General features: G+C 33.8%; 3 protein-coding genes across 3 annotated transcripts; 2 read left to right on the top strand and 1 right to left on the bottom strand.

Moving 5' to 3' along the window:
• Positions 1–1,106: 1,106 nt before the first annotated feature.
• LOC108480465 (uncharacterized) lies at positions 1,107–6,349 on the top strand. The gene is made up of 14 exons (XM_017783481.2): positions 1,107–1,385; positions 1,569–1,633; positions 2,084–2,284; positions 2,415–2,512; positions 2,822–3,015; positions 3,138–3,319; positions 3,486–3,830; positions 3,915–3,979; positions 4,324–4,372; positions 4,483–4,618; positions 4,954–5,038; positions 5,136–5,205; positions 5,456–5,596; positions 5,855–6,349. Exons 1-14 carry the CDS (start codon positions 1,289–1,291, stop codon positions 6,191–6,193), a joined length of 2,067 nt encoding a protein of 688 aa, XP_017638970.1. The 5' UTR covers positions 1,107–1,288; the 3' UTR covers positions 6,194–6,349.
• Positions 6,313–7,078, bottom strand: LOC108480466 (uncharacterized). The gene is made up of 2 exons (XM_017783482.2): positions 6,657–7,078; positions 6,313–6,564 (listed from the first exon to the last, which is right to left on the bottom strand). Exons 1-2 carry the CDS (start codon positions 7,076–7,078, stop codon positions 6,435–6,437), a joined length of 552 nt encoding a protein of 183 aa, XP_017638971.1. The 3' UTR covers positions 6,313–6,434.
• Positions 7,079–9,837: 2,759 nt separating this feature from the next.
• LOC108482325 (glycine-rich protein 23-like) lies at positions 9,838–10,685 on the top strand. The gene has a single exon (XM_017785447.2). It carries the CDS (start codon positions 9,995–9,997, stop codon positions 10,496–10,498), a length of 504 nt encoding a protein of 167 aa, XP_017640936.1. The 5' UTR covers positions 9,838–9,994; the 3' UTR covers positions 10,499–10,685.
• Positions 10,686–12,504: the final 1,819 nt, after the last annotated feature.

Raw genomic sequence — 12,504 nt, 5'->3', positions numbered from 1 at the left:
TATGATTTCAATGTGTTTAAATTCATAAACTTTATAGTTATCTTCGTTCTTCACCTTTAACACTAGCAGTTGAGTTTGCTTGAGAACAGATGGTTCGACTAGGCTTGATAAAGGTTTTTGTAGCAGCTAGAGGTTACATATATGGTCATAATGGTGGGTGGATCATTGGGTTTTGTCGATGTTTGGCTAATTGCACAGTGACGAGGGTTGAGTTTTATGGGATCTTGGATGGGTTAAACCTTCTTTTGGCAAGACAATTCGATAAGGTCTCAATTCAAACTGATAGTATTGAGGCCGTTAACATTATTCAAGATGGCTCTTCCAGAAACTCTAATTCTATCCTAGTTAGGAGAATACTTCAAGTCCTGAATATATTTAAGTCGTGGAAGATTCAACATTTGCCTAGAGAAAAAAACTCAATTGTAGATAGTTTGGCGAAGTCAATTTGCACTAGAAACTTATGTTTAAAATTGTTTGATGATCCTCATTTGTTGATCTAATTGAATTACTTTATAATTTTAATTTTTAATCAAAAAAATATTGTCATTCTATATAAATAACAATATTAATATCAACCAAGCTAAAATCTAATTAATAAATTATGATTTATACTTGGTAAAATGCATTAAATATAAAAAAAAGTTTTGAATTAGTATTTTTAGTTGTAAAAAATGTAAAAGAGATTAACACATTATCATGTAAACTTAAAATGTGTTAGGTGGTACATGGCATCCAAAACGTGTTGACCATAAAAAAGCAGACAAAATCTTATGATTACAAGAAATATTATTTTAAATAAATCAATTGGGTAAGGCTTCTAAGTTAAGATGGTGATTTAAACAATTAACAATAAGAACTGCTAATGATTGATTCAACTTACGACAATTAATCAGTTCCTGCATTTGTTTTTGTCCTTAAACTTTTTAACACCTAAAATTGCTAAGTCTAGATATTAATACCATAGTAAGGTTATTATTATTATTATTTTATATTTCTGTTTTTTTAACAAGAAAATTAGCAACTCCGATTACAAAAACAAAATTTAAAAAAACAATATTTAATAGTATTTGTTAAATAGTTTTTTTCAGTTTTTTTCCTTTAAAATGTTTAAATCCTCCATTTTCCACTCGGCTTTCTTCTTCACCAAAAGGAATATCCCCGCTCTATCTGAAAATAAATAAATATAAAAAAAAATAGGTGCCATTTTGATCCCTTCGATTTTAACAACTATTTTCGCTCTCTTCTTCTTACGGTCCAAATCTTAACGTGCGCACCGCCGGCGCACGAAATGGAGTCTCCTTCATTTGTGTCCAGAGCAAGATTTGCTTTCCATTCCGCAGCTGCCAAAGCCGAGCGAGTCCTCACTGATTTGAAATCCGATCTAGGTAATTAAAATTAGAAACCTCTATATTTTTGGCTGATCAAAATCTATCGCTTATTTTTTTTCTCACTTTGCTATTTTTGGATTCTTTTTATCAATTTCCGGTTTTAAAGAGATTCTTGATAGATATTATAATGGAGTTTGGTTTTTTCTGTTTTGTTTTTTTTTTCCTATTCATTTCCTGAAGATTCTGATAGATTATCACCGAAAGAATTCAAAAACGAATCTCCGACGAGAGAAGCCGAGTCTAAGGTAAATTTTCTTTGAATTTTGAAACTGATATTTGGCTTGCTTTTACGAGAAATGTAGGATTAAGCTGTTTTAGTTTCATTATTATTAATTTTTTTTTAAAAAATGTCTTTTAAAAGGTAAAATGGAACTTTGTTTGGCTACTGGTAAAACGAAGTACAGTGTAGAATTCTTTGTTTTTGAATTTCTTTATGTTTGACTTATCAAGTATTGAATTCCAAGGGTTTAGCTTGGTTTGCTTGGAATCGAATTGGAGGCTTTGCAATTTGTATGCTATTTAGTTTCCTGCACTTTCCCAGCAACGAAAAAAGGCTTCAGAATTCTGCTGAGTAGTTACCATGATGAATTTTGTTGTTACATTTGCACTTTTTTTTTTCCTGCATGTAACCTCATAATTATTTTCCAATACATATTCATTTATATTAGTTTTGAAATTTGTTTGGCATGAAGCAGAGCATTCATGAGGTAAAGCATTCTAAGTGGATGCCTGCAAATTTAGGGACAAAGCAAGAATGGCAAGAAAGATTTAAGAATATAAGACTAGGGAAAAAAGGAGTTGAAGATTCAGAGAAAGTTGAAAATTCAACAATGGCTGTTGCATGCTATGATGAAAACTTATACTTGCTCAAAGTAAAGAATGATGCGGAAGCAAAGGTACATTTATGATTCTCTTTATTTTGCTCATCCATAGGTGAAGGTTGCTGTAATTGCAATTAAAATGCTTTTTTTGTGTCCTCATAAAATTCATATGAAGGGATTTCTGAATGGGTTTGTTGTCCTACAGGCTTCAGAAGCAGTTCCCTCTGTAGACATTTTAAATAGTATCAACACCAATAACATTCCTCCAACATCTGTTATCAAGCAATTAGCTATAGCTGCCGAGTAAGTTTTTGCCACTAACATGCTTTCAATTCTTGACTTCAGTTGTTGGTTCTCTGATGTTGCTGATCTTGAAATTCATTTGGTGCCTCGTGAAACATGCTGATTTATGATTTGTTACCATTACTGGAATTTACTTTCCTGCCCATTGATACTGCTATGCCATACTGGTAGCTACAACTTAATCTTTTGATGCAAAATATTTCTTGCTTCTGAGCTCATGTTAGTGGTCAACTGTGTGATCTATTGATTTATCATATATCAACTTGTGTATGGTGTTCTTATCTTTTTGTTCTTGCCTTTCTTTTCCAGGGCTGGGAGGACTTTTAAGTCTTTGAAAGATCTATTGACATCTTCTGGAAATTCTTCACCCTTGAGGGAAAGGACAGGTCTGAGCTTCTCTGCTGTGAAGTCATTAGTTCTTCGAGACAAAGAGGATAAACTTGCATCTGGCTTTCATGATGATGCAAGAGTCCTTGCATTGATCCATTCACTGTTTGATGCTGGTAGGTTCATATATGCGACTGATAGGACATTTACTCTTGTAAGAAGATATGTTTCTATTTAAACCTTCACAATTTCATGTCATGGTCTTTTACTTCGTTGTATATCTGCAAGATATTTGCAGATGGGAACTTCCTCCAAAGGAATCTTATTTCTGATTCAAACACATCTACAACAACGATATCTTTGCCTAGAGACATTCACGGTGCTCCTCCACAGAGCTTCGTTGTTAAGCTTTCTGAAGTCATTGGAAGCTTTAGGACCCTTCGCAAAATGGCTCTCTTTTGGTGCAGGGTTGTTATTGAAGTAAGTGGGTTATGAAGAATCTGTACTGACATGAATGGTCGATGTAGAAATGAAACTAAACTCCTCCATTGTCACATTTTGATGTCTCTAAAGTCTGTTTGCATTAAACACAGTTTTCGTTGATCTTCACCTAATGAGAAGTGCTTGGAATCCTTTAATCATGCAGTTGAGAAGATTTTGGTCTGAAGAGAGATATCTGCCAGGCATTCCTGTGGATGAGACTCCTGATCTAAATTCTTGTCTTTTATATCAACAATTACAAGTTATTAATTGTTGTCTATCAAGAAAAAGACAGCGTAGTATTGCAACTGAATCATTTGATTCTGAAATGGAGGAAGCTAGGTCAAATGTTGAAGAATCAGATGTTGCTATAGGCACAGTGGCTCCCAGCTCTGCATTGTATGCACGAGTTGGTAGTGGAGAACTCGTTCTTCGACAGGGAGCTAATCAACTGGCTGAAAATTTGACAATGTTAGAAACTGGTGAACCTATATACTCACCTATTACCCAGGTATGGTTAATGGATTCTATTAACTGATTGTTTACCTTTTGACCCTATTCCCATGGTTCACTGTGTTTATGCACACGACTGTAGGAAGGACCTTTGCTTACAGAAGACCTTATCAAAGAAACAGAAGAGTTGGTGCTTCGTACAGGGAGGTCAGTATATTGACCAAACACTCCTTAACCTTGCTACTTTTATGTGAAATTCACACTATAGAATTCTTACTATCTTCGTTCATTACTCTGTTTACCGAATTGGATCTTAATATTATTAACGTTCTCCTGTTTGATTTAAAACAATGATATTATCTTTCAGGACAGACATATTTAATGCTGTTATATATGTTGAATTTTTCCGTTTATTTTCTAATCTTTTCCATATTCTGATGTACGCATCAAAGTTTTTGAGTGAAAATTTCCTCTGCTGTCATATTACTTTGTTGGTTATTTAAATTATTCTTGTTATTCTTTTACTCATTGCCTTATCTTTTGATGGTCAGTGTTGGTGCTGGGTGTTCTCAACTCCTCTCTGACATGCAGGCTTTCAAGGTATAATTTTAGCACAAAGAAATTACCTCAATCTTATTACTGTTGTAGATACATATGAATGCTGAATATTGTTTCAAGTGTCTATTCATTGCCTATCTAAATTGTTTTAGGCCGCGAATCCCGGCTGCATTTTAGAAGATTTTGTTAGATGGCACTCTCCTCCTGATTGGACTGACACTGAGCCAAGCGATGAGGTTAACTCTTCAGTTTCAAGAGGTCAACTAAGTAGCAGAATGCAAAAAGAAGGTTCTTTTCTTTATCCCAGTTCCCTTAGTCAAGTTTGCTGTAATTAGTTTCTTCTTGGTCAGGATTTACTTTTGAGTTGTGAACATTAGTTCATTTTAATACACAGTGTTACATGTTTGAAAGAACTTGTATCATGTTCTGACTTGTATTCGGAGAATAAATTCTGAATACTGTTTTTTTTTTTTTTTTGCCTGAATACTGTCTAGTATTTCTTTTGGCCAGAAAAAACTGTCTAGTTGAGTGGAGGGTTTTTACTTCTTGATGTATTCATTTGACATTCTTAACCGGGACTTTTGGTAGAGTTGGATCTGATATGTGAATTATGTACAATTTAGGTAATTTGTGGCGTGAATTATGGGATACAGCCAAGCCAGTACCGGCAATTAAACAAACACCTCTCTTTGATGAGGATTTGGCAGTGTAAGTTGGATGCATAACGTTTGATATTAAGACATTCAAAATTTCCATCACAGGAGCATTTTTCTTACAATAATAGCTTTGGTTATGATTCTTTTAGGGAAGGAATTCTGAATTTCTTAGAGGACATTCCCACTTCTGAGCTTTTTCAGCAACTCTTTGTTTCTCTAGTAAGTGTTTTTGATCTGATTATGGGTGACCATTTCTTTATTTATGTCACGTATTTCCAATCTGCGGTACAGTTTAAGTATAAAGAGTAAATAAATGCAAAAATGAGTCTGCACTTTTTTACTTTGTTTCTAGTACATGATTTGAGAGGAATATCATTAATTGGCTGTTCTGTTCCTAATCTTAGGTCGTACTTTGGTACTAAACCAGTCATTCTTTATAATGCTAACATCTCATCTCTGTACTTTTCAGCTTTCTTTAGGATTTGCACTAGCCGAGGAAAAGGTCTCTGCTGATGAAAACTTGTCAAAGCTGTTCTATGAGTGCAAAGACTATGTTGTTTCAACTTGCCAGAGAAGTTTGTGGGATGATAAAATGGATGATCTTTGTCAGGTAATTTCTATTTTAAACAGCTGCTTCAATGTTTCCACAATGGCAACAAGTATCTCTAAACACATGGGACTGATATCAAATGCTTACGGTAAATTGAATGCTAAATGAAACGAAGATGGAGTGCCTTTGTCCAGGCACATTCAAAGTTTCCCAGTGAGGGGAAGGAAAATTCGGTTTCTTCATATGTTTGATGGTGTCAGTTTATAAGATTTAGTTTTTCTGTGATCTGATGGTGTTCATTTTCAATTCTATCAATAGGTGTATGAAACAGTGGAAAAGATGGTAGCTACTCCTGAAGAAGTCATGAAGACGATGAAGCAGGCAGAGACACCAACAATGGAGAATGGAAATGCTGCTGGTGAGTTAAAACGTCGGTTTAAGAAGCTCAGTCTCAACTTTGGTGGCAAGGATAAACAACAGCAGAGAAATTCTCCTCCAAAAGACCAGAAGAATTCAGATGAGAGTTCTTCTCGATCATTTGCTAGCTTTTTCGATAGCAAGTCATCTTTATTTTCAAAGTTGTCCCCTAAATCCGAGAATCTCTCAGTGATTGAAAAACTTCGATCCCTAGAAGAAAGTGATTGGACATTGGTTTGATTGCATCATTTTTCGCCCTTTTTGTGTTTTCGATAGGCATAACCAGAGTGTAGTTTTGCAGGTAATTGTAAATTATTGTGAAATGAGCTTGATGGTTGCTATCAGAAGTAATTTCAAAGTAGATAAAAATTACCAATTTTTTATTCTGGTAATAAATGTGCATTGCTTCTACAATATTGTGAAAATGACCACAACATAACAAGGGAAACCTTGCCTTGATTTTCTGTTATCTTCTTCATCCTCATCTTCCTTTGTTGTCATTATTTTCATTTCTCTTTTGGTCTTCCCCAATCTTGTCGAATTCAAAATACTTGGAGATGAAATAAGGTGCCACAAAATTTGCTAAGAAGTAAACAACCAGAAGTAATGCACTGCATTTCCAGGAAAACAAAAACATTCTTAATTTCTAGCAAATTTTGAAAAAAAAAAAAAGAAAAGAAAAGAAAGAAAGAAAGACTTAGACCTTGTTTGGAGAAAAACAGTAATATCACCAGATTGAGATGGAGGAATTTTAGCAGCAATAAAAAGGGGATTGGAGGTAGCATTTGTCCTCGAATTCACCTTTCGGGTCTGCAAAACCAGGTTCGGAGATGATTCAGTGCTGAAAAGCCGAAGATGTCGTTTGACTTTCAGTTTCTGTTTGTGTTTAAGCTGAGAATTCAAGGGAAGAAATGGAGAATAACAATGGAGGCAGCTCATCGCGATTCTCAGAATTGAAAATTTAGACTTGCAGTCTTGAGAAGAATAACGATGGGTTAGATTGTTTGGGTAAGAAGTGGATAATAAAGTGGGATAATTTGTCCCAACGCATAGAAACAAACAATTTGCTGGGTTTGGGTCAACTTGTGATTTGGGTTTCATATCATCGCATCTCGCCCAACGCATAACTTGTTCCTACGTAAAAAGGACGCATTTATTTAGACAATCTAATAACCAGTGATTGTGGAATATAATTTCGGCAGAGAAGCCCCTAAAGTTGCTTCTTAACGAGGACAGCAGCTGATTTTGACTTGCTCTGTGGTCTCTCTTGTAATATAAATATACATAGGGACTCCAGTATAATTAGAAAAACACCAATTTTAATATGCAAATGACAAACAAACAAGTAAACTAATAAATCAGAATATGCCTAGATTGTTTAAAAGTAAATATTAAATTTATGGATAATAAAATTTGACTTCAAAATTTCAGACCTCACTTTACTTCTGATTATAAAACGAATTAAATTAACTATAATTATATTTAAAATGTTTTATTATCGTTTCTCTTTTTCAATCTATATTAACCTGCATTGCATGAGGATATACATGTTTATTGTTTTAAAATGAAATATAATGAAATAAATAATATATATATCACTTATCCATGTGCTTTTTCATATCATTAAAAGAAACAAAATCATCAAATAGAGCACTTTTGTGAATTGGAGTTCTTCTTTTTAATGGTATAAGAAGTTAATGAAAATTCATATTTATTATGATGATTAATAAATTTATCATAAGAATTTTTTACTAAATCATGTGTAATAATATAAGTTTTTTTTCTTCTGAAAATTATCATTGAATTTTGTTACAACAGCCCTGTATGAATTTTAATTCCATGAAATAGTCAATGTTTAACTAAAAATAAATTAAACATTAAAATAATATAGAAACTTAGAACTAAAATAAAAACTATAATATTAAATTGAAATAATAAAAAATAGGTATAATATTATTTTCCTCATCATCAATTAAAATAATTTTCCATATTTTTTAGTGTTATTATTATTTAAGTATGATTTGATACTCATAATTACTTTAATTCTCCATTCGTTTTTAAATACTTGTAACTTATTAATTCTAACAATCTCCATTTTTACCATCAAATTTTCTTAAATGCTACTCGATTGAATATACCTAACTAATGAATGTTAATAAAGATAAACTTAAATTTTAATCGATATATAACACTAATATTAATTAAGTGATAATTAACTGATACAATCTTTTTCTTAATATTATGCATAGAATTCTATTCAGTATACTATTTTTTAAGAAAGAGAGCTACTATACTTACAAATTTATCATAATTTTATGTAATTTTTTTGTGATTAATAATTATAAATTAAATTATCACTATTGTAATATCACAACTATTATTTACATTTTGTACTCCTCAACTGTTATCACCATCGACAACCGGATCAACATCAATCTCATAATTGAATCCAAATAAATATCGTTTCTCCCTCAAATATGAGATAGAAACTCCTCCTAATGGGTGCCAAACATTCACCAACATTGCCCGCATGGGCTAAAAATGAATCACGCTTGCCGTCAAGAAACTACCGACCAAATAGAACTGAAGCTCTCCTTTCGCCGCATCCTCCTCCAGATGTACTTGCCACACTTAGCAATATTGAGATTTGCAATGTCATTTTCCATCAAAATAAAACCCTATTAAATGAAATAAATCTCCACTTCTAATGAATATTAAAAATCTAAAATACACTCTTAATGGACGTCTACATTAATAATAATATATATATATATATATATATGTACTCCATGCAACTATTTAATTAAAATAATAAATTTAAATGACAATTTATAAATTATGAATGAAACTATTAAAATACATTAATATTATCGTTAAATTAATAAATTATCCATCAAATTCTCAAAAAAGCGTTTCTGTCAAGATTCTTCAGCCTATACCAAGCATCTCATATATCATCGCAAGAAAGCACCAATGGCATTAATGCAGAAAATGGGTTTCAGGCAGCGCACATTTAACAGTTTAAAGAAATATTAGCATACCATTGATAAGAGTCGGTATTACCATTAATACCAAGTTTAACTTCAGGTTGTTCAAACTTCGCAATAGGATAATTCAACTATACATACTGGGTGATTTTTTTACAATGATTAAAGGATTTGTAGAGGCTAATTTTAAAGGGTCGGATTAGTCATAGCCCAAACAAAAAGTCTTTTTGGTAAAATCGATAGCTAAACAACTTTTTTAAATGGGTTCTCAAGTTTCCATGTATATTGTGCTTTTAACTAAACCCTTACAATTTATAGAACTAACCTTATACCTTCAATATAATTAAAAAATTATTTTAATTCAAATAGACTCCAGCCAACTCAATTTCCTTTTAATATTGGTGATCATTCAAGCACACTACTTTTGTTGGTTTCGTATGTTGACAGCAATAAAAGTAGACCAATGATTTTATCTTTACCAATATCAACTTGATCAAATTATGAGATCCTTATAAACCATAATCACTTGATTGGATTCTGTTATCTAACTCATTCCTTTTTCTTTTTTTCATTGATTTGGATATATATAACCCACAACTAATAGCAAACCTGTGGGGTACGTTTAAAAAAGTCAAAGAAATGAATGGATATGGAGAGAAGACTTTATAAAAAAAAAAAAAAACCCTAATGACAGAGATGCATGCAACACCAAAATCCATGCAACTTGAGAGAACATGAGTGTAAAGTCCATGCAAATTGGGTTCTGAATCATAAAAGCAATGGCTTTCAAGGTGAAGAACTAAAGAGATCCATTCTTTTTTAAAATAAGGGGTGGGTCATGGATCATGGTTTATAGTTTTTCTTTCGTCAAAAGTGACGGTTGGATGCATTAAATCTCCCAACACGGCTTTTAGATGAGAAGATGAGCAAAATTTAAGACCTCAACTGTACTCTTCATGGCTTCAATTCTTTTTTTACTATATATAAATCCTTCTTCCTGCCCCCAGTTCTCATCAAAGTCATCTTGTTTAAGTGTTATCTAGACTTACCAAAGATGACAGCTTCTTTTTCTTTTAAGGTTCTTCTTGTTTTGTTTCTTGGTGCACTTGTTTGCGCCACTAGTGCTAGGAAGCTTACGGGTGGATTTGAGGAAGAGAAAAACCTCTTCCATCGTCGGCCGAGGTTTGGGGGTGGATTAGGAGGAGGAGGTGGTGGAGGGTTTGGTGGTGGAGGTGGAGGAGGGCTAGGTGGTGGAGCTGGATTTGGTGGGGGCGCTGGTGCTGGTGGTGGCCTTGGTGGAGGTGGTGGACTTGGAGGAGGAGGTGGTGGAGGGTTCGGAGGAGGTGGTGGTGGTGGAGTAGGTGGTGGTGCTGGTGGTGGGTTTGGAGGTGGGGCAGGAGCAGGAGCTGGAGGTGGACTAGGTGGTGGTGGTGGAGCTGGAGGTGGAGGTGGAGGCGGCTTCGGTGGAGGAGGTGGGTTTGGCGGTGGAGCTGGTGCAGGTGGTGGGTTCGGTGGTGGAGCTGGTGCAGGTAGTGGGCTTGGAGGAGGACTGCCATGAATAGAAGTCTTGCCCAAAATATAACGTCTACATAAATCAATAATGAAAAGTATGAATCAAAATGTAATTTGTTAAGTATTACTTGAACAGCAAGCCTCAATTTTATGTTTTCTGTTATTTGTTCCAATTTGTTAAAGAAGGAAATAAAAGCATAAACCCTATGCTTGCTCGCAATTTCATCATAGAACTGCCATGCTACAAAATCATTAACTTGTAACACCTACCGACATCTCCATTTCCTTTTATATTTCATCATCTCAAAAATTTTAGTATTAGATATTTTTATAAGTGTACTTTAAAATGACTAGTTGAAATATTTCACGTACAAAAATAATCATATTTGGATTAAGTTTTAGTTCAAATAGTATGGAAATTGTTGCTAATGCAGGAGGATGTGAGTTCAAGTACGCTGAAGTGCATTATCCTTGTAACACCCCAAACCTGACCTGAACGTTACGGCCAGATTGTAAGAGTTACATCATACGAGAAAACAATAATACTTAACTTTGGTGATTAGCTCATTTTAACATAAAGAAAAATATAATTGATTAACGCATTGAAAACACACCTATTTCGAAACACTCGATAATACTTTGATGGAAATCGCGTTTTTCAATCCCTTTTTCTTAAATTATTTGAGTGATAAAATGTCATAACGATTTAGTCAAAAACTTTGCAGCGAAAAACATTATAGCAATTCGATCTTATAAAACCTTAGTTTATTGTTATTCATGTTGTCTTGATTAAAACACTGTTTAAAAATTAAGATTTTTATGAAACAAATACCAAAATAAAATTTTAAAGTCCCAAACAGAACTAAATGTCCAAAAGTTCGAAAAGTCCATAAAAGTCCAAAACATACTAAACAAATAAAGTGGAAACCGAGCTCCAGAGTCGCCTGTGTCTCAGGCCGTCTAACAATTGAACTAAGGACACACAGCCATGTCCCAGCCCATGTCCTCACCCTTGTAACTCTCTAAGTTGCCCTACACGTCCGTGTGCCAGGCCGTGTGTTAGGCCGTGTAACTCACTGACTTGCACCCTAAAGAACTCATCAAATGACACATGGCTTGTCGCCAGATCGTGTGTCTCAAACGGCTGAGTCACACGCCCATGTCTCAGGCCGTGTGGACCCAAAATGAACCTTAAACAACAAGTTTACCATTTCAAGCTTACTTGGACTCTAAGTAATTCATTTACTAGCCAAAAGACCTATTCAAAGTGACATTAAACAAGCTAAAAACATGCTAAATTAACCATCCTAAGTGTCTAACCAATGTATCCTTATTGATACCACAAGTATATACAATTTTACCACAAAATGAACTATCATTCAAAGTATGTTAAATTACATCATCTAACATTCAACCAATATGCCAAACATAGGCACCTCAATCACAACAATCAATTAACACATACTATATAATTGCACTAAACATCTTCCTTAGTTCACATGTCATTTTAAGTTAACTACGTGTACTTAAAAATCATATTTTAACGTTTTACATATCAAAACAATAATAGTGACATATAAGCCTCTTACATGCCATACAATCTAAAATAAACTTCCAAAAACTACCGAAAATGGGTGAATAGTGTGACTTGAGTGCCGATCCTATCGTCCAACCTTCAAAATATCTATAAGAACAGAAAATAACACAAGTAAGCTCAATGAAGCTTAATAAGTTCGGCATACTGAAACGATAAATCTTACCTAAGTAAGTATAATAAGTCAAATAATAATATACAACCATATGTTTTCCCTGTCATTCACAATCTCAACTGATGAATTGTAAAATTCAATTCAAATTCAAATTCAAATGCATGACAAAATCATCAAAATCAATAAATAAGTTACCTTACCGAGATTTACAATTTGATGAACGAATTACGGATATGAGTACATCGATATTCCATCCAAAACACACTAGATGCTCATAAGAGCTAATCCACCCAATAACACATCAGTGGCTCCAAAGAGCTAATCCAACCGAAACACACCAGAA

This window comes from Gossypium arboreum, chromosome 1 (assembly GCF_025698485.1).
Source record: "Gossypium arboreum isolate Shixiya-1 chromosome 1, ASM2569848v2, whole genome shotgun sequence".
Lineage (NCBI taxonomy): Eukaryota > Viridiplantae > Streptophyta > Magnoliopsida > Malvales > Malvaceae > Gossypium > Gossypium arboreum.
This window is presented reverse-complemented; position numbering and strand designations above follow the sequence as displayed.

Excerpts from the sequence above, each read along its gene's own strand:
- LOC108480465 (XM_017783481.2), top strand. The coding sequence starts at position 1,289 with ATGGAGTCTCCTTCATTTGTGTCCAGAGCAAGATTTGCTTTCCATTCC. Across the intron at positions 2,285-2,414 it reads AGAATGATGCGGAAGCAAAG|GCTTCAGAAGCAGTTCCCTC; the intron begins GTACATTTATGA and ends GTTGTCCTACAG. Across the intron at positions 5,206-5,455 it reads AGCAACTCTTTGTTTCTCTA|CTTTCTTTAGGATTTGCACT; the intron begins GTAAGTGTTTTT and ends TGTACTTTTCAG.
- LOC108480466 (XM_017783482.2), bottom strand. The coding sequence starts at position 7,078 with ATGCGTTGGGCGAGATGCGATGATATGAAACCCAAATCACAAGTTGAC. Across the intron at positions 6,565-6,656 it reads ACTGTTTTTCTCCAAACAAG|TGCATTACTTCTGGTTGTTT; the intron begins GTCTAAGTCTTT and ends CTGGAAATGCAG.
- LOC108482325 (XM_017785447.2), top strand. The coding sequence starts at position 9,995 with ATGACAGCTTCTTTTTCTTTTAAGGTTCTTCTTGTTTTGTTTCTTGGT.